We start from the raw sequence: 26,931 nt of genomic DNA, 5'->3' as shown, positions 1-26,931 counted from the left end.
GGCAAGTTCATCCTGTGAGTCAGGCTGGTAAAAAAAGAAAAGAGAAGTATGTTCCCTTTGCTGTGAGTCACTGCAGTCTTGTCTGGAAAACAACAGTGCAACAGCCACCACTGAAGTTTCCAAAGCTTTCTCTGATGTGGCTCATGCTGTTTTATAACAGTGACTCCTTTCATGCTTTGAGTGCCAAGTTACAAGCAGAGTCCTTAAAATTCCCAGCAGATGCAGCAGTCTAGAGCAGCACACTGCTACCACCAGCATGGAGAAGCTGTGGCTGCCCCTGAATCCCTGGAAGTGTTCCAGACCAGGTTGGATGGGGCTTGGAGCAACCTGGTCTGTGGAATGTCCCTGCCCATGGCAGGGGCTGGAATTCAATGGGCATTGAGTTCCCTCCCAACCCAAACCATTCCTCAGCAGGAAAGTGATTAAAAGGATCCCTAGAACTGGAGTTAGAAATGAAGAAAATGAATTCCAGCACACATCAGCTTCCTCTTTATTCAGTGTAATCAGTACACAGCTTCCAGGTTAAAACTTAACCCCTGGCAGTGGCAGCCACTTTCTGCTGAGGGACTGAAATCTCAGCTTGGTTTGGGATCAAGGCTGGTGGAAGGATGTGTGTGTTACACTCAGGTCACTGGGACAAGAAGCCCAGTGAGGTATTTGTTAAAAATATAACAAGTGGTGGTGCTGTAATGCTTCTCCTCAAATCCACAGTCTACAGAACTGGCATGTTCCTTATGCACAAATATGTTACAGTCTGGATGGGGAATGCACAACGAACAAGATGAGAGAAGAGACTGAGCATAAACATGTCAAAAACAAGTAGAAAACATGGGTCTATAAAGATACTGAATAGAAAACTGCATCCTTAAAGGAAATAATATCAATGCCTATTTCAATACATCACCAGGAAAAGGTATTATCTGACTTAGAAATCCTTGTTCTGAGTTAGTTTCTCATATTACAAATCCACTGGTTCTTACACAGCAGGAAAACTTTCCCAGGGAAGAACTGCATGCATCCAGCCCTGCCAGAGCCAGAGCTGAGGCAGGTGTGAACACAGCAGACACTGCAGCCTGGGGGTGCACAGGTACCCCCAGAGCATGGCAGAGTGCTCTGGGGAGGGACCAGGCTGGCTGTCACCCCAAAGGTGCCATCCCAGCACATACAGGGCACGGGCACAGCTGGTGGGGTGGGCACCTTGTAATAACAACAAGCAATGAGGTCATATCAGGGTAGAAAAGCTCAAAGGTAACAGTTTTAGAACCTGGAGGAGACAGGAGATACATTAAATGATACCAACATAAAAATGCTTCAGGTTGCAGTGAGAATTTACAGCCAGAGGACACAGCAGGGATCACCAGAACACAGCCCACTACTGATGCACAGCAGAGCTTGGTGCACCACAGCTGCACCATCAAATGATACAAACCCTTTATCAGATCCACTACCATGGCCACTCTTCCTCTCTCAACACATTCCAGGGTAGCAGATTGTGTCCCAGACACCCTCTGTGGGCTTCCTCTTCATACAATTTACATATTTTGCATAGAAGTCACTTTTCATTGATCCCCAGAGGGACCAATGGGAGAAAACACGATGAGGTCACTGAATACTTCAGCTGCTGCAAACTTCTGGGCTTTGGTCTTGACTGGAGTGAAGGGGAGCTGAGCATCCAGCACTGGCTGTGGGAGGAGCAGAGTGGAGTCAGGGCTGGAGGAACACTTAAACCACAGAGCACTAAAGGACTCTGATTTTCCCCAAAAGCAGTTTTACAAGCTTATTTCCCAGGCATAAAATAAAAAGTGATTACACATGGTCTGTGCTGAAGAAAGACACTCCTTACCAAGTCAGTAATCTGTATTTTAAAGAGGATTTTTCACAAGAAAACCTACACCCAAATTCTATTAATTGCATTAAATGTGGAAGCTTTTGCACATCTGCTTTTCCCTGCTGAATGTTACTTCCAGCTCTAAATGCTGAGGTGATTAAAAAAGATTTGGGGTAGACTTAAAAAATTCCAGGAAGAAAAAAAAGGCTGTTAATGAATATCTAAAAGGAAATTTGTAAGAAACACAATTTAAAGGCTCAATCTGACAAGAATCAGACATGGTCCTGCTACAAATGTCTTGATTCATCCTACACTCTTTATGTGCAGTAAGGAACACCAGTGTGAGCCCAGCAAGGAGACAGCTGGAATGTGGTTTGTATTTAAAATTACAGCAATTGGCTTGATAACATCTTTAAGAGTTTAATTTTCTCTGTGCAGCAACTGAGTCTGCAGCAAAGGTGAACAGTCCTGCAACGTGCAGCTTGCCTTAGTCAAATAAACTTGAAGGTCAACTTACCATATCAAAAGGATTTCTGTCAATGAGTGTCAAATCACTGCAGGAAACATCTGAAAAATAAGTATATAATAAAAAAAAAAAAAGTTAGTCTGATGCTGCCAAAGCTGAAAACACAGTAATGCTTTCTGTATTTATTAAAAGAAGAAATCCAAACTCTAAAATGTATTTATTTCTTTATATTGGCTTTCTCTTTCACATGTCCCTCAGAAACTGTACAGAGAAATCCAGGGGCACTGTTTGCTCATGTGCAACTTGTGTTTAAGTCACATCAGCTAAGGGAGGTTTTTCTAACAGCACCCACAAATCAATCTGATTTCAAAGAGTAATATTCAGATTATTATAAATTTTTAGGATAACAGAGGCCCCAGCAATGGCACCCCTGCAGCTCTGAGAGAAGCACCTGGCTGATGGATCTGTGGCTCTCCAGACTGAGCAGGGTTTGTCTCCTTCTCTGGGCTGCACATGGTGATGTCCTGTCCCTGCTCTGCAGCAGACAGTTCCATCTCTTCCATGCCATCCACTGCTTTTGATTCACTGCTAGAATCTCCCAGGACCTGAAAAACAGGGATTTTCTCTGTTCCCAGCCATGTCCTTGTTATGTCAGACCAAGTCCACACATCTCCCCTACAGATTTTATGGGCAGTTCAGGAAAGATTTAACTCCAGCACTGAGCAAGGCACAGGCAGGCCCAGGCTCAGGGTGAAGGCTGTGACTCAAATCCCAAAAACCCTTTAAAGCCTAAAAATCCCTCTGACAGGATAAGGGAAGTTCTTCAACAGGAAAGAAGGTTTTGAACTTCAAGTGTTATCTGGTGACTTTTCCTCCAGACTTTTCCTCCAGAAAAACCCATGAGCAGCACTGAAAGGTTTCCCCAGAGAGGAAAATCACCAACACTCATTTTAATAGAGAAAGGATGTAGTAAAAGCCATAATAAAAAACTAGTAATCAGGATTAAAAAAAAAATTATATGTAGGGGGATGGGAGGGGAAATGACTGCTGCAGTCATGCACAGATCCAAGCAGTGACAAATAAAATTTAAAGACTCCATTTCCAATGAAAGTTACTAAAGGATGATTGACTCCAAAGCACCAACTTTCCCTGGTAGCACAGCATCACCTGAACTAGAGGCCACATTCCTGCTCTTTAAGGCTACTCAAACACAAACAATGTCACCAAGGCTTCAAACTTTTCAGGATATGAATTTCTGACACTTGGATTAGCTCTTTTAACTAATTAAGGAGATTAAGAGCCCAATCTTCTGCTGTGGAGGATGCTCTGAGTGCTGTTGCTTTTAGTCAGGGTCCATAAATACATTTAATGCATTATTATATTACATTATTATTGTACTACTTATATTACATAATGCATTATTATACTTTAAATGCATTTTAAAAACCCCCACCAGAAAGCAGGAGGTGGTGAACATTGCTTGTCCAAGTGACAAGTGTCCCCCTGGAGCAGCCAGGACCTCCAAAACACAGCTCTGAAGAGCAAGACAAGGTCCCCAAACTGCAGCAGTCCCCAGCTTTGCCCACCCAGAGGTAAAAAGCACTGCCCTGAGGAATACACAAGATTTCTAAGTGAGGATTTGATCAGAAATCCAATGGGCTGGGGTAATCAAAAGAATTTTTCCTTTGCTAGTAAAACCAGAGTATTTAAAGCACATCCATGAACAATGCATGACTTACCTTATTTCCCTCTGCTGTGCCAGCAGCCAGACACATTTCTTCTGCAGCCACAGAAATGCTGGAAGGGAAACCAAAACATTTTAATCCTTCTCAATCATTTTCATCAATCACCTTCTGACTTGTCCAACTAATGTTACAATTTGTTCTGCAGTTTTGCTGCCTTGGTTGGCACTGCTGAGCTACATCAAACTCAAATTTCCTGGGCAAACAAACTTCTGCCCCAGCAGCAAAATTACATTTGGGCAAAGCTCTTTAATATTTGCTTAAGGGAAGGAAAAGTCACAAGCACTTTGCAAACTTTATCACTGCCAAATGGAAAGGTAACATTTAATGGGTTTTAACATCATGTCTTTCAGTTCCAGCTCTAAAATGATTTGTACAAGGTTAATTAAAAGCTGCTTTAACATTCCTACCTTTGTTCAAGACTTTCAGGGAGTTTATCCAGGGGGGGAGTTTGCTCAGTGGGAAGTTGGTCCATTTTCAGACTCTGGGCTGGGTGGAGGTTGAGGGCTGATGGGGTTTGTTTTGCAGGTGCATCCTCAGGCTTACAGAGAGGAGAAGAAAGCAGAGATCTGATGGATGATCTTTGATTTGCCCGTTTTCCAGGGGTCCTTGGAAGCAAACCTGGAAAATGTATAAATATTTCATACATATTTCATTCTTACAGCAGTTTCCAAAAACTGAAATGAACTGATCACATTACAATTCTAACCAGAGACACAATTGTTTTTTGCTTGCTGAATCATCTTATACAAATATTAGATGGAAATCTTACATACACTTGCAAAGAGAAATTGAAATTCTTAACTTCCATCTCTCAAATCAGGCCATTTTAATAGAGTTTAAAAGACACAGATTCAGAACTGATGCTTAGAACAGAGTCTCTGCTGGAGTTGGCTTAAATCCAGTGTTGCTCAAAGCTTTTCAGAAGTTCCCCCCTACTTAGAAAAGGGCACATGAAAAAAATTGTTAGTTTTGTCATGAGAAGAGAGATCTGCACCCAAAAAAGGGAATTTAAAATCAAATTATGTACTAGAAATGTGAGAGAAACAGAAGTACTGGAAATACTGGCTGCATATAGGTGTCAATAAGATATAATGCTGGAAATGAAGTTCTATTTTGAGCACCTGTTAAAAAACCTGAACTATTAAACAGCTTTTACAGCAAACTGGATTATGTTACAATCTTGTTAACCATGAGCACAGATTATGAGTGGACTTTATTTGCAGATTTGAAGACAGCGCTGCAAGAGGTTTAATTAAAAAATAAAAATCCCAATTCCTGTCCTGCAGTTAGAGCATGTGAGCTGGCATTGACTTTGCTGAAGAGGTTCATCAGCTGAATCTGGGCATGCTCAGATTAGAATTTCATTATTAAATTTATGCTGGGAAAACATGAACCAGCTATTTCACCTCTGCCTAAGCAGGGATTTCATGCTGCCATAACCACTCAAATCAGCACATTCATGTACCCCAGTTCACTTTGGAGCCCTGATGTAATCAGGCACTGGGTGAAACAGTGTGTCCAGTCCTGGAGTTGCAGCCAGAACAAACAGCACAATTCCTCTCCCCAGTGAAATGGATTCAACTCTTTGGTCCTTTCAGATGACAAAAATCACAATTAACTGTCACCTACCTGAAAAGTTTTTCACAGGGCTTTCAATCCTGAAAAATCCTGCTTCAAAAACCACTTTTTCTGTCTCTGGCAGCTTCTCAGCATCTCCCCCCTGCTTCATCCTGTCCCTCATGGCTGCTTTGACAGAGGCCAGGCGGCTCCGGGCAGCAGCTCTGGCAGCAGCTTCCAGCTTGGCCTTGGGCACCGCACCTGGCACTGCCTTCTTCTGCAACGACAGAAACCTGGCTCACACCTGCAATTCTGCACAGGAGCAACTGCACATGAGCCTCTGCACAGGGGCTGCTGCCACAGACACAGCAAGGAGCAAAAGGAGGCTCAGAGGGGACCTTGTGGCTCTGCACAGCTCCTGCCAGGAGGGGACAGCCAGGGGGGATTCAGGCTCTGCTCCCAGGGACAGGAGCAGAGAAATTGGATGAATTTGTACCACAGGAGGTTTGGATTGGATATCAGGAGAAGTATTTTCACTGGAAGGGTTGTCCAGCCCTAGCACAGCTGCCCAGAGAAGGGTGGAGTCCCCATCCCTGGAGGGGTTTAAAAGCCATGAGATGTGGCACTTGGGGACAGTGGTGGTGGCATTGCCAGTGCTGGGGGAATGGTTAAATTTGGTGACTTTTCCAACCTCAACAATTCTACAATTTTATGCATCAAGGCCTCTGCCCATCCCCAGAACTTCTTGGGCTGCCATCCAGTTGTCATCACAGAGTTACCTTAACAGCATCAATATTTTTTTTTTCAAATGAATCTGCAGTTCAAAAATCCTCAATGTAACTTTTTTTCCTGATAAATTCAGTAAGATTTTGGAAGCACTGGGATGCAGGGACTCCTAGTGGCAGGGACACAGTGTAACCACAGGACAGACTCCAGGCAGTCAGTGAAGCCTCTCGTGGCATTCAGTTTTCCAAGGGAAGTTTTGTTTTGTACCACCTGAAGAGTTCTGGCATTTATGGGCAGCTCCCACAGACCACATTCCCTCTGTTTTCCCATGCCTGGAATTTCTTATCCATCTTCACCTCAATTTTATAATTAGTTAAGCAGTCTCAAGGAACTTAAGAGTTTAGGCAATGCAAATACAATTTATATTCAGAAGCAATTCTATATTTCAAACTAAAGAGGAGATAAAACAACTCACATTACAGCTTATTTTGCAATAAGCACTAACTTATTTTGGAGAATGTCAGTTCCATTTGTGCTTAGAGAAGCAGCAGTTTAAAGCCACCCATGGTGCTGGCTTAATGGGACGCCATTACAATGGAGCACTCCCTGCTCCAAACTGGCACTCACTCCCAAATTCCTGGGTGGTTTACTTCCCAGTTATGTCAGTGGCCCAGATAAATTGTTTTACATCTGAAGAGTAAGTTTACATCCTAAATTTAAGAGCTTTGTCTTACTAGCATAGAACCCAATGACTCCAAAAATACATTGTTAATTCTTAGTTCTAATCTTAGCAGCCAAAAGAGGCAACTGGGACTAAACCCGCCAAATAATACAAGAGAGGTGAGGGAGAAGGGAGAAAATCCCTGAGAGGAATTTCACTTAATATTCAATCTATCTAAAGAAGTCATGCAAGATGTGCTTTAGGGGCTATTCATACCTTGACAACTGCTTTGCTTGGGACATCAAGTGGCTGCCAGTCATTGCCTTGGAGCTTCACCAAATTATCAAATTTTTTATTCACATCTTCAATCTGTTGGTCACATTTAAGGAAAGCAAAAGAATACACTGTAAAATAACCTTTATTCAAACAAGCAGTCTTCCATCCTGCAGGAAACAGCTCTCAAATACTTCTGAAGAAGCAGATCAAACTTTTATACTTTCTGCAAAGAAGTCAAAATCTGTGACTAGGACCAAACCTGTGACTAGGACCATAACAAGTCCATCTCTGCATTTAATTTAATTACTTACAAACTCCTTTGTTGAGAGCTCTTTTGGTAATTCAGATTATATTTCATTGTGAAACTAAAGAAAGCATCAACAGAGGAAAAGAGATTAAGGTTTTCTACCACCTAAGCCGAGCCCTAAATAGAGTTATTGTAATTTCTGCATTATTCTCATACTGAAGAATGGGACCCCTACTTTTCAGGTGAACTTCAGGAATTCTCCAAAAACTGGGAGGTAGACATTGTGACTGTATCCTCACTCCAAAACAGAATAAAATTTGGCCCAACATAATTATTCCAGAGACAGACAAGGCACACAGCCCGAAAACAACACAGAACTGGTAAATGAATTATAACTCATAGTATCTCAACTGGAACAATTCACTGTCACCAAGTGTTAAAACAAAAACCTGCATTTTTTACATTAAAGATAAAAAATAAAACCTGAATATTAAAAAAAAAAAAAATCAATACTTGGTTCATAAATAACTCCATCAATTTTATCCTACTAAGTTAACAAGCAAGTACATACCTGAAAATTAACCATATCCCAAAATCCATCCAGGTCTGTACATGTTGTTTCTTTTTCACCTCGTTTAAATTCACAATTATCAACCAGTCCTTCAAACTGTTTGAACCTTTCTCCTATGAGCAGCCTTGTCTGACCAACTGTGGAGCGAATCAGGTCTTTAGCTGGCAGCAAGAAGAAGAAAAACACAGATTTCTTGGATAAATAAGTGTTTGAGGAGCCTGGAATTTGTTGTCCCACCTATTGCAAACCTGCAATTCAATTCAGATGGAGCTTTCCTGCCCAATTAAATGCTCTGAAGTTGCTTCTTACAAAAAAAAAAAAAAAATTCTCTCTCAAGTGTTAAAGATAAGCATTGCTGGAGTCATCTGTATTTTCCCAGATAAGGGCACATATTCCACATTAAAAACTAATCTTATTTTTAAAAACCAGCTTGGTTAAAGTTCCTACATTTAAATATTGACTGGCAATAGAACAACTATTTTGATGTGCACTTTGTTCACTTTATCAATCACCATCACTGCAAGTGCTACACAAATTTTAGGAATAGGAGATTTTGCATCTTGAGGCAGATCCAACTCTAAACTTTCTCTAGCACAGCTTTGCAGATTATTTTTTGCTATTTTGCAAACAGCACATACATGTCCTTCTCTCTGTCCCATTCAGCTCCCAGAACCCTTCTGGTGCCCACTGCAGCTCACTCTTACCATCCTCTGGGATGTCCAGCTCAAGGTTTCCTTCCCACTGCAGGCACTGGGACAGCAGCCTCTCTGTCTCAGCCCGAAGAATATTTCTGAAAATACAAGGATAGAGAAAAAATAAGGATTTGGAGAATTTCCTGACTTGTGGTGCCTGTTAATGATAATATCCTTTTGCTCTCAGAGAATCCACAGCCTCTGAGCTGAAGATTGGATTGTTTTATTTTGCTGAGTGGCTGAGGTGCAATTTTTTTTCTACTGCTTTCAAGCTCATGATCCTTAGGAAAAGGTGTTAGTCTCCAGAATTTTACTTTCCTTGCACTTAGGTGCAAGGCAAACAGGTACAAAAGTTACCTTTTGTACCTTAAGGTATAAAAAAGAATGCAGGAATATCTGCCTACTCAGGTAAGAGCTGACAGACACCAATCAGCATTAAATTAAGCTGATCTTTAGAAGAAGTCTCATTTTTCTTATTAAGAATTTTCAAATGGACATCAGGGAAGTGAAACAAGTGAAGCCAAACCTGAAATAGGGCACATCATGCTCCTGCTCTCTTGTATCATCTGACTTCACTGCAAGTGCTGTTGAGACAGGAGTTGTGCTGTTTGATCTCTGAGTGGAAGTTCTCTCATCTGATTCACCTGCTGAAAAGTATGAAAGGAATTTGTTCACAATCTGGTGATAATTAAAAGCATCAGCATAAACTAAATGTGAACTTCCTACCTCCTCCTTCCAAACTTGTGCTCATTTGCTGTTCTTGAATGCCTTTAACAGAAGGTGAAGGCTGACTTTTTAAATTAGACTTTTGTGCTTTAGTTTCACTGGATTTTTCAAATATTTTGCTGGAAACAAAAGTACATTTAGTTAAGACACAGTGAGAAAGTGACATCAAATATGGGCGAATTTCACAGAAATGCAGAGTTTAGAAGGCAAACCTCCACAGAACACTAAATAAATAAATAAATCAGTGCAGATGGATACAGGGCAGAGTCTTTGACAGCTGCTACTCAAGCATGGACAGAATAATGGATTATATCCCTATCTGTTATATTATATTGATTATATCCATATCCATTATTATATCCATATAAATTCACCCATTTCTGCTGTTGTGTTAAGTCCATATTTAAACAATGATAGAAACCATAAAGATCAGGTGTTACAACACCACAACACTTTGTTAAAGAGTGAATCTTTTTCTACAGAAAAATGATTTTTGGTATCCCCACAGAGGTTCACTTGCATTTTAGGCCCCATTAGAAGGAAGACTTACATGGGAGATTTTGAAAAATTCCAGACAGCGCTGGGTGTCAAAAAAGCATTTGCCCTTGAAGGAGACATGGGTGTCACAGTGTAGGTTGCCAATCCACTCAGAGGCTGAAACACAAAGTTTTGAGGAGCAAAGGAGCGTGTTCTGGGTCTCCTTGGAGAAAAATTGGTGTTTTCCACTGAGGTTTGTTCTTGCTGAAGTTCTACTGGCATTGAGTGCTTGGAATCAGCAACAGAACTTTTCAGCTCTGGTTCCACTCCAGCATTTGTCTCCACTTCATGTTCAGAAGAAATTATCTGTAACAGCATAGATAGACAAATCATCAAATCATGTGTTTGCAATAGGCATGGGCTGAATTATAACAGGAGTGTCTGACAGCCACCAGGAAGGGAACAGCTTAAGGTAAATCAGCTCCTAAACCAGCACACCTGGACACAAGTGATGAGTTACCAACAAGTCCAATCATTTTCTGACACCTGCAAATAATTCTAGAGACAGAAGTAACACTTCACTACAAAGAATGCAGCAATCCACTCCAGGGGCTAAAGCAGAACACCTTACCAACCAAAACAATAATTAAAATTGACAAATGCTTGCTCCCTCTGCTAGAAATAAAAGCTTTAAGGTGATAAAACCCTCAAGAGCAGAATTACTGACTCCAAACCCAACTGGCACTGTTGAATAACCATAGTTTATGCACATACTCCAATCCAAAGACTGAATGCAAACTGGAATAGGCTGATAGCTGAGGAATGCAACCCAAGTGCAGTTAGCACCACAGAATGTCATTAAAAGAGGAGAAAAAAATTAAACAATAATTCACATTCTTATGAGATGAGTGACCAGATGGTCACACAGAACACATTTCTGAGCTACCCAATTGAGATTGTTAGCTCAAGCCAGCCAGAAAAACTTTGGGTGTTTCTCAAGAAAATATGCATCTTCAACCCACTGAAAGTCTTGTTGTACTTCAGTCACCTCTGCTAGGAATGTAAACCTTGAATTTTGCTTTTAGCCAACATTTCCAATGAGCTGCCTGTGGTTAGCAACTGGCAGGGACTCCTGCCTGTGAAGAGGTGCTTGTCCAAGGCAGAGAAAAGTGCTCTCACCTCCTGTTTGGGTGTGGTTGCACAATCTCAAACACTCCAGAGCACAGCTCAGTTACAGGAACAAGGTGGAGATGGGAGGTGTGAGAGGGAAGAGTGGAGCAAAAGGAGGAAAAAATCAGGGATAGCTGTTGCACAGAAATGCATAAAAAATTCTGGAAGTGATGACACCAAGAGCCACAATGATTGCCTTGAGCTGTAAATCATGCAGAGAATAGTGCTCTCCTTTGCAGAGAACAGCATTTCCAGCCTTATTTTTTGGTGGTTCAAAACCTAAAATTTAGGTTTTTATTAAAACCCTAAATTTTAAAATGTGTTTATTTCTCAGCTTCTAGAGTCTCATACTGTTACCTGAGCAGGAAAATGATCCATTCAGAATACACTTCAAAAATTTACAGCTGCTTGATCAAACCAGCAAAGCAATTTTATTTTTTTGACTAGTTAAAACATCAGATATGTCATGCAAGAACTTCTTGTCTATTTTAAATCATTGTCCAGATCCTGATTAGTAATCAGATAATTCATCAGCCATGTCCATATCCATGGTGGGGTTCTTGGGGTTGTCCTGTGAGGGGCCAGGAGTTGGATTGGGATGATCCTTGTGGGTCTCCTGTAAGTCACAGCATTCTGTGATTCTACATGAGCACTAAATTTGATCTTAAATTTTAAAATATGGCATTATAAATACATACAAGTCCTTCCCAAATTCGAGCTTATTACTGAAATTATTGCTTTTATGTTTGAGCACTTCAGCTACAATGACACAGTTATTGGCTCTTAAATGAGTTTTACTGTTTTTCCATTTCAACTATTACATGACCTACCTTTATGGGTTCAGGTTTTACTGTTTTCTTCTGCTTTCCTGTTGTGTTTGCTGCCTTTCTCTGTGACTGGTTACCTACAAAAACAGACACTCCCAGAGGTCAAAAAGGCAGCTGATTCATGTAATCTTTCACCAAAACACTGCCATAAAAATCCAGTTGCTAAAGATAGGGATAGACTGCTTTATTTCTTGGGTGGGAGGTGGCTACAGGGAAGAAATAGCATTGCAAAAGTTCATTCAAAAAAAAAAAGCCTGGCCTAGGATTTAACAGTGTAGTAACAGATGTATCACAAAGAAAACAAACTCATTAAGCCATCAATCTTTACATCTTGCCATATAGTAAAAATAAAAGTCACCTTATTTCTTAAAAGGTTGGAGAGAGAGTGTCAAGCCAATTTGAGTTTAGATTTTTAATTTCAATATGGCTTAGGAATTCTGTTGGTGAACTGAATTCCAGTAAACAGGCAAACCCAGACAGAGAGAAATTCCTCACCTGAAGAACAAAGGCTCTCATCTCTTCCAGAGATGCTCCTGCTCACACATTTAATAATTTTATGGCCATAAACAGCCAAAGTGCCAATCTGTACCAGTGCTGGCTTTGTTCTCTGAGTCTGTAATTACCATGTGGACATGGATGCTCCACACTGATGGGCTTTGTGGGAAGTGTTGGTTTCAACATGTTGATGTAGAGCTCCAGACAAGAGTCTGGGTGATGCAGCACTCAGGCCTTTTCTTAGATGATAATTTGGCAAGATTTAAATGCAGTCTAAGGTACAGCTGAGCTTCACAGCTCTGCCTCACTTACCAGCAGCAGCAGCAGTTGGTTTCAGCACCTGCCTGGCTGCAGCAGCAGCTGCTCTGGTGACTCTCACACTTGGGGCTGGCTGGGCTGCAGGCTGCAACACTGCAAGAGAGATTAACCCAGAGATTCCAAGTTTAATGAGGAGCTGCACTCAAGTAATAACAAAGTTTCCATTTTATAGCAATCAGGAATGCACCAGCAGTTATCAGTTGCATGGGTTTGTCAGAATGAGCAGGGTTGGGTCAGTTCAGGGCACAGCCAGGCCCTGGCATGCAGGCAAGGCACTGAGGGATCCTGACTGGAGGTGCTTTTCCTGCACAGCTCCATCTGTGTGTTTGATGCCATGCACAAACTCCTTTATCATAACATTAATAAGGAATGCTCCCCACTGCTCCCTGCAAGCAGAGTCAAGGCCCTCCCTGTTTTACAGATGAAGTTTTTTAGATCAATATCTTTGCCATGGTTATTGGCACAGCTGGAAGCTAAAGCAAACCATTGGTGTAACAAAGTGATGCCCTGGCCATTATATGAAAGATTTCCAAGGTTAGAATTTAATGCAATCTAACAAAGTACTCTTAAGACTAATTTGCTCTGAAATATTTTATAAAACATGACAAGTTCATGCACTGTATCACCCATCATCATCATCATTTTCATCTTTGTATTTTAGCACTGTTTCTAACAGGCTTTTAAAATGACAGCACTTTCCTGCACAGACAAATTTCATGGGAGCTCTTTATTCCATTCCCTGCCTGTCTGAAATCCCCACTTGGTAACTGTTCATGCTATTCCTGTCTTTATTGTCAAGCTGTGATTCTATACAAGCTAGAATGAAAAGTTGGGCCAAAAAAATCACTGGGTAAATAACTAAACATTGGATTTATCAAACATTCACTTCCCAAACATTTTTATATTGGTGTTTCAAAGAATCACAGAATGGTTTGGGTTGGAAGGGACCTTAAGGATCATCTCATTCCAACCTCCCTGCCATGGGCAGGGAAGTTTAAGTACATATAATGCATATCCTTGATTCAGTACAAAAGAAATAATCAATTTTAGAAAGAAATAATCAATGGATGACCATTTTGCAAGAATTAAACATTTTAACTGTTGTATCAAATACTAATAATACATCTTTTCAGTATTCACCAAGGGCATTACTGAAATTAAAGGTCTGCAGCTTGCTGACTTGATTAGATTAATGATGTGAAAGTCATTTCACTCTGAATTACTGAATATCTTGCATTAACATCAACATTCCACATGACTTGGTTGTATCCACTTAAGGATCTCACTGAGCTATGAAGAAGAGTTTCTGATCCAAGGCATTCAAATCTCTTAAAGGTGGCACAGGTTGTTTATTTTTAACTGCTGTTTTCTTAAGAAATACCTGTAATTGTGGCACAGAATGAGACACTACCTGTGATATTCTTCCTGAGGCAAACCTCTGTCAGCTCCAGGAGCTGAGACATCTGGCAGTTGTGCAATTTGCCTACTGACCTGTTTCTTTTCCCTCTCCCAGGGGCAATAATCAGTAACCAGGACTGTCAGGGCCCTGCATTCCATTTCCCCAGCCTATGGAGGCAACAAGCTCCTGTGAGCCCTGGAGCCACACACTTGATAATTCACCAGCTGCTGCCCTTGGTAGAAATGGCCATCTTAAAACCTCCTCCTTCCTTCCTACACCCAAAAATGTGCTGTGGGTCTTTCTCCCCAAAAATACCCAACTTTCAGGTTCAGCTGTATTTCCATACCTTTCTCCTTTTCAGCCACTTTGGCTGCACTCATCTGTTTATGTCCTGCCTGTGTAGAGTGTACACTCTGCCCATGGGCACTGACCTAGGAGAAAAAAACCAAGTTTTTTGTGAATATCAGATTTCCAGAAAATCAGCAGCCCAATTTCTTTCCTCATCTATCTACCCTAGATTATAGTGAAGAAAAAAGTCAAATAATTTGGCACAGAGGGCTTTAAAAAGTAGAGAGACATTAAGGATAACTTAAAATAGATTGGTTTAGGGATATGTTATTGTGCATTATCCAACTAGTTAATAAACTGTCAGAAAAAGAGTGAACAAAAATATTTAAGCAACAGTTTAAATATATTGAAAAACCTGACTGACAAACAGATCCAGAAAACCTGTGCTCTTTTCTGCTTGTACTGATATAATCAAACTTGTAAAGATACTACCCTGAGTCTGAAATTTCATCCCTTTCTCTAAATTTATTCACTGAAGTTATAGATACATAAAAAACAAACCGTAGAGGACTTAGGTGCAGTTGGTATCATGGTTTTCCCTTCTTGGAGCTTGGCTTTTGACCGAGTAATCCTTCCAGAGAAAGCAGGAGCTGCCTGAAAACATCCCCAAGGAAATGAGAGTTTATTAACTCCTTTTCCCCTTTGTCACTGAGACTGAGCAAGAAGCATAAATGTGAAAAACAACATGTCTGTGCAAAATGCATCAAGTGTGAAAGCTTTGACTAAATATGAACAAGTTACTGGTTCTAAAATAACACAGCTCTTTCATTTGTGGATGAATCATTCCAATTTTTGAACTGAACATAATCACAAACACAAAAATCCACATATCATTAGTACTATTTCCAGCTTTGTTTAGAAAAGAGAACGAGCCATATTACTCCCCGATCATAACATTAATAAAGCATTTGCAAAATAAGCAGTTTATTTGAAATAACACACACATCTTGTACAAAAACATCAATTTAAATGGCGTACACATAAGCAATTCATTGAGATATGAAATATTTTCTCATTGTTACCTTCTCTCTTGGCTTTGCCACTGCAGGTTCCTCAGCAGCAAGGAACCCAGGTGCAGCTGGTCTGTAGAGCCCAACCTTGAACACCCCTTTCTTGGCTCTCTCCCTCTGCTCCTGCAGTTTGCGAAGCTCCTTCTCCTCCTTGTAGCGCTGCAGCATCTCCCTGCGCTCGTTCATCCTCCTGGTGCCTGCACTTGGGGCTACCCCTGCAGCACACATGCAGGAAAGATGGGTGAGGAAATCATAAAGATGGTTTCGGAGCCAACAAGAAGTCAGAAATTTCCAATAAACTTTGCTAAGGTAGAAGAGGAACTGACTGGAATCTCTAGCGAGTTTTAACCCTTCCCACTAAAAGGGAATTCAATGGTAAATTTCAGCTTACAAATAGAATTCCCCAAATATCCACCTGAGGATTACTAGAAACTCACTCCCATTTCACAGGCTTGCAAGGTTACTGGTATGAAAATTAATACCTCATCTTCTTATTTGGTTTATTTGTACCAGTTTCTCTATTCAAACACTTGCAACGTCATTGAAAACTCAGCTTTAGATACCAATAAATGAGAATAAATGAGGCAGAAGTTACATGAAAGAATAAAACATTAAGATGTTGCCAAATTTGAATTATGTCTACCTGAAAAATTATTATCCACTTAAAGTTGAAATTTATTAAAGATAATCAAGACAAACTTATTAAATTTCCTATTTGATAATATTACATACAGACTGAACTCCTATTACTATCCTCCAATAACTTGTTAACATTTTTAAATATTAACTTAATTTCTTAGACCACAAGCATCCAGGGGGCAGAATTCATCATATATGCAGGCTCTGTTTTCTGGGAGGAAAAGAAGTTGTCCAAAACTAGCTATTTTCAAAATGCAATCATATAATGCATTTATCCATTAATAATTTTATATATAATATAAAATTGCCCATTGCTAAGCACACTTTAAGTACATGACAGGCATGTGTATCAGATGGTATTTTAGACTGGAGTTTTTCTCATCTTAAAGGACAAAGCAATCATAAATGCACCTCTGTTGAATATTAATAACAAAATGCATTCTTCCTTTAGCTGCTGCAGACAAACCAGAGCAAAGCTTCATTCACACCACAAAGGTACAGCTGTATTAAGATTTTATTGTCTTGATTTTGACACTTGGAAAGGCTGATAGGGTTTTAAATCTTCAACTTTTTTGTCAAATTGAAATGTTGACTGTTATTAGGTTTCTGTGATAACGCTACTAAACCTACTTACAATTTTTAACACGTAAAAAAAAAATCTATAGCAATTCTTTACTTACTCTGTTTCCCATTGCTGCTCTCTTGAGAGCACAAGTCCCTGGTTTCCTTGAGCTCAGAAATTCCCCTGTCCTTGGGGAGCTGAACATTGACATCTGCCAGCCCCAGCTGCCGGCCCTTTTCGAAGAGCTTGTGCCTGTTCTCCTTCTGGAGGATGGACTTCCTGCGGGCAAGCTTGGTCCTGAGGGCTTCTGTACTCAAATCCTTCTTGTATCTACTGGCAAACTGGGAAGTAGCAGCCATCCTGATGACCTTAGACAACAAGCAAAACACTGTCATGATTTGTTTTCCATTTTTGTTAATGTTATGAGCAAAGCCCTGAATTCTTTATTTCTGTACATGACCAGAAAAACTCAAATGACAATTTCAGCAATGACTCTTTCAGCAATTTCTCATGATTTTTATTCATTCCAGGGACCAGTTTGGGTGTTGAGTGTCACCCAGTGTGGCACAGAATTAGGAGGGGACACTGCCCCCATGGCTGGGATTGGCTGGGCTGCTTTCTCCACAGCTGTTTTCCATATTAAGGAGATGAGCAAGTAAATGACAGAGCTGTAGGACAATACTTGGAAGCAACATTCCATTTAGATTAGACCTATCTGATAGCAAGGAATTTTGCCATCAGAACCAGGATGTTTCCAGGATGTAACTGCAATAAAGAGTAGTTATTTCAAGCAGAATTTTTCCCATCTTTTTTAACTTGAGGAAGCCTTAAGCCAATTGTCAGCTGGTTTGCACTTGCTGTGCTAACAGTACCTAAAGGGGCTCCAGGAGAGGTGCAGAGGGTTTGGAATGACAGGACAAGGGGAATGGATGTAAATAGACAAAGGGCAGGGTTAGGTGGGATATTGGGAAGAAATTCTTCTTTGTGAGGGTGGTGAGGCCCTGGCACAGGGTGCCCAGAGATGCTGCTGTAGCTGCCCCATCCCTGGAAGTGTTCAAGGCCAGGTTGGATGGGGTTTGGAGTACCTGGGATAGTGGGAGGTGTCCCTGCCCATGGAGAACAAGATGGGCTTTAATGTCCCTTCCTACCCAAACCATTCTGGGATTCTGTTATCCCCTGCACCCCCACTGAAACCTGGCTTGTCAAGGGTTTTCCACCTCAGCCATGACACATCTCATCTCCCACCACTTACAGAAAACAGCTTCACAGTAAGCAGTAAAGTAAGCTTTTACAGAAAGGGTGACAGAGCTACACTATGTGCTGGTGTTCACAGGGCTCTGAGGATGAGGGAAGAGACGAGGATCTGAGACTCCATGTTTCAGAAGGCTGATTTATAATTTTATTATATATATTATATTAAAACTATACTAAAAGAATAGAAGAAAAGGTTTCATCAGAAGACTGGCTAAGAATAGAATCTGAAATAATCATAACAAAAGCTTCTGTCTTGGACAGAGAGTCCAAGCCAGATGGGCTGTGATTGGCCATTAATTAGAAACAACCACATGAGACCAATCCCAGATGCACCTGTTGCATCCCACAGCAGCAGATAATCATTGCTTACATTTTGTTTCTGAGGCCTTTCAGCTTCTCAGGAGGAAAAATCCTAAGGAAAGGATTTTCCATAAAGATGTCTGCAACAAAACTAAACACCCAACAGTTATTAATTCATTGGCAATTGAGTCATTTACTGAGGCTCTCCATTTCAGGACAGCATGCTCTGGAACCTCAGTGAACTGAAAAGCCTTGACAGTGGTTATACAGGATTTCTTAAATTCCATCTCCTCCCCATCTGTGTGCCACCAAAAGCCAAAAACTCAACCAGCAGCCCAGCTGGAAAACCCAAATGTTAGAAGAAAAAAAGCAGCAAAATAGAAATAATGCAGAAATAAAGTGGATTTATTTATGGGAAAAGCAGTCAAGGAGAGAAGCTGAGCTGTTGGAAGAAGGAATTCAGCCCAAGCCTGTTCAGATGCCATCAGTGGCAGCTCCCTGGTCCCCACTCCATGGAAGTGTTCATGGAGGGAGAATCTTGCACAGCACCAACAGCACCTGCACAACTCCCTGGAATTGCTTAGAACAGAAACCAAAATTGCTTGGACAGAAACCAAAATCAGTGCATTGTGCTCCTTTTTTTTCAGGAGAGAAAAACATTCAGTGGAAATTAAAGACTAAAGGGGAATAAAAAAATCAAAACCCAAATCAGGGGCTGGATGTCCTCCACACAATCCTGGAAGAGCTGCTCCACACCAGCACCACCTGAATTGTGAATATCTTGGGCTTCACCCTGCATCTTGCATTCCACTTTTCAGAAACTGATTAAAAATGCCAGTTAATGATGAGTGCAAAAAACCTCCACTGCAGTTCATAGGTCATATCTGCCCTGCTTTACATATAAGTGATTAAGGGAGGTTAATTAATGAGCATCTCCAATAATCATATTTGAACTGATCCTGCTAGTAATCACAGAGTCACTCATGACAGAATTGTTAGTAATTCCATGGCATTACAGAAAGCCATAATGAAAACAGTGGGAATACATCTCTACTATCTGTGTCCTAGAAGCAGTAGCCTTTTGAGCCCAGTGGATGATAAATATTCCTCAAAGCTGCAATTTAGTCTCTACATTCATCCTTTTTCAGGACAAAGTTCCTAAATTTACCCTTTAAGAACAGCAAGGTTACCAGTGATTTCTGTGGGCTCATTAAAAATGGATGTCATGCTCAATATCCCAAAGATGAGTTCAAAACAAAAATACCTGTCTGCTCTTCTTCCCAGGTTACTGTTCCTGAGGAGGATCTTGCCCAAACAGGAGCCTAAATGATGAATTGGTATTTAAATTGACATAAACTCAAGTAAAGACTCTTAGCAAGAAAGGGACAGAGGGCTTACACAAAGGATATGTGACTGGCTAACATATAGTACCAAAAATTAAAGGTGATCATTAATTTTGATAAATAGCAGCAGAGGAAAAGAGACAGTTTTGACCAATAAGAACAAAACAGCAATGTGAGCATGAAAACATTTAGGGGCTCTTTTAGGCTGAATAGTGAGAAAACAGAGCAGGACATGACCATGAGCAAGAAAGGAACAGAGGGTTTGTGACTCCTTGTGACAAAGGACTGTGAACAGAATCCTTGTGACAAAGGATTTGTGACTGGCTAACGTACACTAACCAAAACTTAAAACTGATAATTTATTTCCATAAATAACAACAAAGGAAAACAGACACTCTTGACCAACAATAAGAACCAAAGAGCAACCTGAACGTGAAAACATTTTAGGATGAACAATGAGAAAACAGAGCAGGAAGAGCAAGTATTGCTATTTTTAAAGCGGTGTCCTGTGTTGACTATATGATGCCTTTATCCCCAATTGTCTCGTTCTGTTTTATGCTGAATAATAAGTTTTGCACTTTTAAGACGTGTTCCAGAGAGTGAAGGGGGGGAGAGAAATAGTGTGAAGTTTGTTTTCATACTCTGCACTCCTCCTCTGCATTCCTGCTGCTGACTGTGTTGTCTGCGGATGGACAGAGAGCGGGACAGAGCTCTCTTTTGCTTTTAGTTACTTTAGCTAGCTGAAGCAAGAAAGTTCCCCAGACTGTAGTTTTTTCCCTTTTCTTTAGACTTCTTGAAACCTGCTCTGGACTGAACACGCAGGGGAGCAGCGGCACCCACGGGCCTGGCCTGCGACATTGCCAGCACTGAACAAACTGAGCAAAGACTGACTGAGCTCAACTGCAACCCGGGCAGGGGGCTTTTCTCAGTTTGTCATCTCTTTTAGAGCAGCAAAGAGTTTTATTGTTTAATAAACTTTTTTTTCCCTACTTTTCTTCAAAAAAGTAGTTTCTCCCGGACCGGTTAAAAGCAGGGGCCGGTTGAACCTGTTTTCCTACAAAAACTCCTTTAAAAATCCTCTCCCAAATTTGCTCTGAACCAAAACAAATACAAGCGGGTGGAGACTGAGTAAAACTCAACGGTTCCGAGCCGGGCCCCGGGGCCCAGCCCAGCCCCGGCCGTGCGGGGCCAGCCCAGGACCGTCCCCTCAGCCCCATCCGCGCCAGCGCCTCCGGCTGCTCCCACCGCAACTCAGCGAAGAAGCACCGCTGCCAGCCCAGCCCCACGCCGGGACTCTTACGGAGCACACTGCCGGGGAGTCACGGCCCCTCCGACCCCTCAAAGCCCCTCCAGGCTCCCAAGCCCCGCCGCGGGACCCCCGGTCCCCCCGGGCCCGCCATTACCTGCCCCGGCCCCGCGCGCTGCACAGCCCCCTCCGCGCGCCGCCCCGCCTCGCTTTCAAATCTCACCCGCCAACGCTCATTGGCCAGCGCGGATGCCCGGCTCCCATTGGCTTCAGTGCGGCAGGTGATTGACAGCGCCGGAACCCCAGAGCGGGATGCTTATTGGTCGCCCCATGGTCACTCTTCATTTCCATTGGCTGCTTTGGGATTTTCCCCGCCCATTTTTGCCGCTCATTGGCTGGAGGAGTGAGGGAGGTGAAGCCTCTGAGGGCGCGGGGGCGTGGCTTGGCCTTGGCGTCCCGCGGGGTGCGGGGGCGCTAAGATGGCAGCGGGGGTCGCCTGTGCCTGAGCGAGACTTGCGTCCGGGGCTCTGCAAAGCACTCAGTGCCACCGGGACTCAGGGACAGTGATGAGCGCTCCCACCACGCACAGAATCCCAGAACGGAGAGAGCTGGAAGGGACACAGTGGCTCATTTGGTCCCATCTCCCTGCTGCAGCAGGGACGTCCCAGAGCACAGCATTGTGCCCAGTGAGGGAGGCTCCACACCCTCTCTGGTCTCTGCTCAGGGCTCAGTCACTGCACAGGGAAGTTCTTCCTCACGTTCAGGTGCAACTTGAGGGCATCAGCTCCTGCTCGTTGCTCTGGTGCCATTGCTGGGCCCCTGGAGCAGAGCCTGCTCTGTCACTGAGCCCTTTGTGCAGGCAGGGACAGACAGGGATCGGGTCCCTCTGGAGGGGTCCAGCCCTGCACCCTCAGCCTTTCCTGGGCAGGGAGATGCTCCAGTCCCGCTGTCGGCCTCCCCTGCACCCGCTGCAGGAGCTCCACGTCTCTCCTGAACCGAGGAGCCCGCAAGATTTGTGTCCACACCTGAACACCCGCGTGGTGCCACCTCCTGAGGAACCCAACCACGTCTGAAAGGACCATAAACACATAATTAAAGTGATTTTTATTAACAGCCCTTTATTCCCTGCCCTACCCGCACCGCACCCACCCCGCGGTTTGCTGGGGTGAATTGCGTTTAACACAATTCTCAGCTACTGGAGAGTTCTGTGTTTGTTTTCAAGTTACAACTTGGCAGATTCAAATGCTGACGGAGGAACCATCCGCTTGGTGGCACTGCAAAAATGGGGACGGACGCTTGGAGAAAGGAAAAAAAAGCGTTTGGAAAGGAGAAACTGCTGAATAGCAGGAGTGTGGTCAGTGGCAGCAGCCTGAAAATGCGGGATCCCCTCTGGCGTTACACAAATATATCAGTAATTTTGTATATAAAGGCGATTTTAAGACAGCAATAAATGGATTAAGCACCACAGCAAGAACACAGAGCTGTTCCCCATGGCGAGGATCAGAGTGAGTGGCTCTGGGCATCCCAGATTGGAGCAGTCGGGGAAAAGTCACCCCATTTCTGCACAGACTGACAAAGGGCACAGCAAAGGTCACAAATATTGACCATCCAGCCTAATCCTTCAGTCATTTATTTGCTAGAGATAATAAAAGACCAGCATGGAGGTTATTGAGTGCTGCCAAAGTGATGGCTTGAAAAAGATCCAATTAAACAGAACCACAGGAGCTCAGATCTGTGGGGTGCACAGAGTCCAATCCAATGCAGTCCTCAGGGTTTGCTGATTTTTTTTTACTCCACTTTTTCTCCTATGGCAGTGGAATTTGAGGACATCAGCAATTCTGCCTTATGTCAGGATATAGTCCAGTGATGTGAGCCATGCTGAAACAAAAGTTTTAAGGAGAAAGTAAGTTTAGGAGTGTCATAACTTCAAAATTGGGGGTTTTTTTTCTTACTGCATACCTGAATATGCTGAAACAAAACTTGTTTGCTCCTTGCAGCATCTGGACTGGCACCTTTGTTCATTCCCACTCTTGTGGGTTTCCATACAGAATTTGGGAAGCTTTGCTACAGCCTGGGCTTAATCTCAGGAGCTCAGGTAACAACAGGAGTGATAACACAGCCGTGGAGCCTTGAGGAACCTGAGCACCTGCCCTGGGTTTGCTGTGCACCTCTGCAGGTGTCACCTGAGCCAGGTAGGTTACAGCCAGAGTGGGTTTCCTTAAAGTGCTGCACAGACACCTTCCACTGACAGTATTTAGGTCACCACAGGGGCCTCAGTGTGTTTGAATAATGCCAAGATTTTAAAGTGTTGCAATATCACTCAAATTAGGTGTTTTCCAGCCAAATTCCGGATTCCTACTGATTTTTATTGTGCTAAGAGAAATAAACATATTACCATTTCATAGAAATAAACAAGGGATGTGAATTTCTAAACTCATTGTCCTGTGCACATATTAGCCATGCCTGAAAGGTTAAACTCCTTGTTCTCATACAGACCTGATGATTTTATGATAATATCCCACTTTAGCCATAGAGCTTTGAGAACCAATTTGAATTTCTTTATTTCTTGGCAATAGAACTGTCATTATCCCATACATTTGGTACTGGGGAGATCATTATGTGGCAATCTGCTAACTTGCTCTTTCTACTCTTCATTCCTTCACATGGAATATTGCTCTTTGTGAAGGTGATTCTCCCCACCCTTGCACAAATCAAGTGCAATATGGAGTGTGGAGGGAAATTAATCTTCAAATTTAGGCCTGAAATAATTACATTTTCTGATCATGTTTTGGTGAAAGTACAGGTAAATGGAGTTATCAAGCTGTGCCCTACAGCCACTTGCCTGCAGTCAAAGAAAATCCTGTGTAGGCAAAATAAGACACTGCAGAGGGCACAGGTTGCCAAATTCAATTGATAACCTCTCAATCAGGGATTGAACAGCAAATTCATGATGATGCACTGGCTGCTCTTCCCACTTCTGCTCAGGCTTTTCACCTGAAGTGGTTGCTAGTTTAAAAACCAGAACAAATTCTAGGAGCTGAAAACAGAAGTGAAATTCCTGTCTTTGAGCACAGGGAACACAGTTCAGCCTCTTGCTCTGTTCTGTGTGGTTTATTTTGCTCTGCAGCCCATTTTCACCAGGAATGTGAGGAAGCCACCCCCAGTGCCTCAGCCTGTCACCTCCTGGGAGGAGGGCATGGTCCAAGGTAGAGAGAGATGGTTGGACTCTCACCTGGATGAGCTTGGAGAGTGTCTTCCCTTTTCTGGCTGTTTCTCCACCACCCAGATCAGCAGAGACAAAAAAATAACATCAAACACAACCTTGACACCCACAGTGTTAAACAGAAATTATTATTGCTCCGATCCTTCAAAGTGCTCTGACAGATCCTCAAACCCCAACGTGGGCCTGGGATCCTGAGCTGATGGAAACACCTGCACTGGCTCTGAAAAGTTGTTGAGTTTGCTGGGGTCCCCAGGATGAGGTGAGAGATGAGAATTTGACTCTATGCTCTTAGAAGACTGATATATTATTTTATGATATTGTATTAAAAGAATACTATACTAAAACTATACTAAAGAATAGACAGAAGGCTTAACAAGAATGAATAATAAAAATTCCTGACTGACTCTTCAAAGTCCAACACACAGCTGATGGCGATTGGTCATGAAGTTAAAACAATTCACATGTTTGGATAAACAATCTCCAGGCCACATTTTAGAGTAGCAAACACAGGAGAAGCTGAAGCTTCTCAGCTTCCCAGGAGAAAATCCTGGGCAAAGAGGATTTTTCAGAAAATATAACAATGGCACAAAGTGATCTAATGCACCCCTCATTTGATGTTTCCTGCTCTCTGCTCCCAGGTGGGAGTTTCCACTTGCCCTTGGGAAGTGTCTCTCTCTGGACTATAAATAGAAGGACAAGGTACCTGACTCTGGGGATTCTGTTGCACTCTGGCAGCTGATACCCAAAAGCTGGATGTTGTAGCGCATTTATAAGCTCCCGGCTTTCACAAAAATGCAAATCAGCAATGTCAGCATGCAAAGTGCACTTGGGAACACAGCCTGAGTGGTTTTATCTCAGCATATCTGCTCATCCTCTGTTATTTACGGGCTGTTCACACCAAATGTTCCCTCACAAACCTGCTCCAGCACTGCAGGTGAAAGCATCCTCAGCTGCCTTCTTTCTTCAAAGCCCAAGGCTGTGTTCTTAAGGATATCACACTTCTTTCCAAACAGACTCAACCCTTCTTAGTTTTCTTCCAGAGGCAAAGAGGGGAGTGGGAATTAACCCCAGAAGAAATGCTGGATTCAACCATAAACCAGCGATAAGCTGAGTTGAGACCAAACTCTTTTTTGTTTCTAGAGACTTTCAGTGAGTTGCTTTGGGGAAATTGTGTTTTTTACCCCCTTGAGCAGAAGCACATGAAGAAAGCACTTAGTGGGGTGGGATTATATGAAGTCTCAGCAGCAGGAAGTAGGTTTGAGTTAGGCCAAGACCATTACATTTTCCTCTGAAAAGAGCATCCTTTTCCCTACTTGCACAATAATTCCAGTTTTTTGGTTGGTTTTTTTTTTTTTTTTTTTTTTTTGGGGGGGGGTTTTTTTTTTGTTTTGTTTTGTTTTTTTTTTTTGGCAGAAAACCTATATCTTTTTTTTGGCCATTGTGTCTGCATTGCCCTGGGGCAGAACACCTCCAGTGGAAGCTGGATGGAGCTGCTGGAGTTGTGCTTCATGGTTAAAATTAATGCACCCAGTAAGGGACAGTTCCTTCTCTTGGTTTTGGGAGTACAACACAAGCTGTGAGGAATATGACTGCTAATCAAGATGGAAACAATACAAGAGCTGTAAGGACTTGGTTAATCCTCTTTGCTCTGACAGAGTTAAACTTCTCCAGGTCTCTGATAAGATAGGACTGGGTTTCTTTATCTATTTTTTTTTTTTAAATGTTCAAGGCTACTGAAATGCAGAAGGACCAGATGGCCATTTAAGCTAAACAATGTGCAAAATCTTTCTTATATTATCACTAAGTGCCCCGAGGGGGTGGAGGAGAAAGGTTGTTTAATCATTAGAAGTCACTTAGCAGCAAATGGCAGTTCACTGTTTTTATCAATTTACAACAAAAGATTGGGGCCATATCTCTATGAGGCCTTTCTTAATATGACAGGGCACCTATTTCATTCCCCTTTAAGTCACCTGGGGATATCTTGCATCTCACTGCATGTCACCCAACTGTGGGGCCATGCAAGTAAAAGGGTTTTTTTTTTTTCCATATGCATTTGGTCCTGTACCAAAACACAGACTTTTCCCCTGGAACACAGGAAACTACTGTGTCAGCAGCAGCTGAATCCCCTTGTTGTTCTGTGGTTTGTTACAGTTCAGAGGAGAAAGGACTGGAGGGGTGAGAACAGTAGGGTCTGTTTTCTGTCCTGTCCTCATCTAATATTTGACCTTCAGCAACTCATCTTACCTCTGTCTTCCCTCCCACCCTCCATTTGTATGTCATAGTCAACAGGGGCTGCAGAGACTTCATCTCAGCCATCTGAGGCACCATGTAAATGTGATCCTGGGCCTTGGCTAATTAGCTCTGTCCCTGGTCAGGGCTGTCATGGCACAATGCTGTGCTGACACACTTAAGCTGCTTTTTAGCTTGAGAGCAGTCTCAGGATCTCCTCTCAGTAGTGAAACCAGAGAGTAAATAGTGCTGCCCTCCAGCAGGTCAGGGAATCGTAGAGTCAGGGAATTTCCTGAGTGGAAAAGCACCCACAAGGTTTATCCAGTCCAACTCCTGGCCCTGCACAGACACCCCAACAATCCGACCCTGGGCCTGAGAGCTCCAAACACTCCTGGAGCTCTGGCAGCCTCGGGGCTGTGACCATTCCCCAGGGAGCCCGGGTAGTGCCCCACCACCCTCTGGGGGAAGAACCTTTTCCTGATATCCAAACAAAATGTCCTCTGAACAGCTTCCTGCTGTTCCCTGGGGTGGAAAGGAACCAGGCCTTTTCAGTTTGCTGCCTGCTTCCATCATCTAACTGGAAACAATCTGCCAAA

At 42.6% G+C, this 26,931-nt stretch overlaps 1 protein-coding gene across 2 annotated transcripts; it reads right to left on the bottom strand.

Annotated features, from left to right (window-relative positions):
• Positions 1 to 466: 466 nt before the first annotated feature.
• DLGAP5 (DLG associated protein 5) lies at positions 467 to 17,102 on the bottom strand. 2 transcript variants are annotated; one of them, XM_058807280.1, is made up of 18 exons: positions 16,859 to 17,102; positions 15,552 to 15,754; positions 15,031 to 15,123; positions 14,528 to 14,612; positions 12,777 to 12,875; positions 11,973 to 12,046; positions 10,046 to 10,338; positions 9,496 to 9,614; positions 9,296 to 9,416; positions 8,782 to 8,867; positions 8,078 to 8,238; positions 7,260 to 7,352; positions 5,669 to 5,873; positions 4,447 to 4,657; positions 4,034 to 4,091; positions 2,746 to 2,899; positions 2,346 to 2,395; positions 467 to 1,682 (listed from the first exon to the last, which is right to left on the bottom strand). In XM_058807280.1, the coding sequence occupies exons 1-18, from the start codon at positions 17,097 to 17,099 to the stop codon at positions 1,560 to 1,562; spliced, it is 2,469 nt and encodes an 822-aa protein (XP_058663263.1). In that variant the 5' UTR covers positions 17,100 to 17,102; the 3' UTR covers positions 467 to 1,559. The 2 variants fall into 2 exon arrangements, with proteins under 2 accessions (XP_058663263.1, XP_058663262.1); XM_058807279.1 differs by having other exon boundaries at positions 5,669 to 5,870; positions 16,859 to 17,099.
• Positions 17,103 to 26,931: the final 9,829 nt, after the last annotated feature.

The sequence above is a fragment of the Ammospiza caudacuta genome, chromosome 6, assembly GCF_027887145.1.
Source record: "Ammospiza caudacuta isolate bAmmCau1 chromosome 6, bAmmCau1.pri, whole genome shotgun sequence".
Taxonomy (NCBI): domain Eukaryota; kingdom Metazoa; phylum Chordata; class Aves; order Passeriformes; family Passerellidae; genus Ammospiza; species Ammospiza caudacuta.
This window is presented reverse-complemented; position numbering and strand designations above follow the sequence as displayed.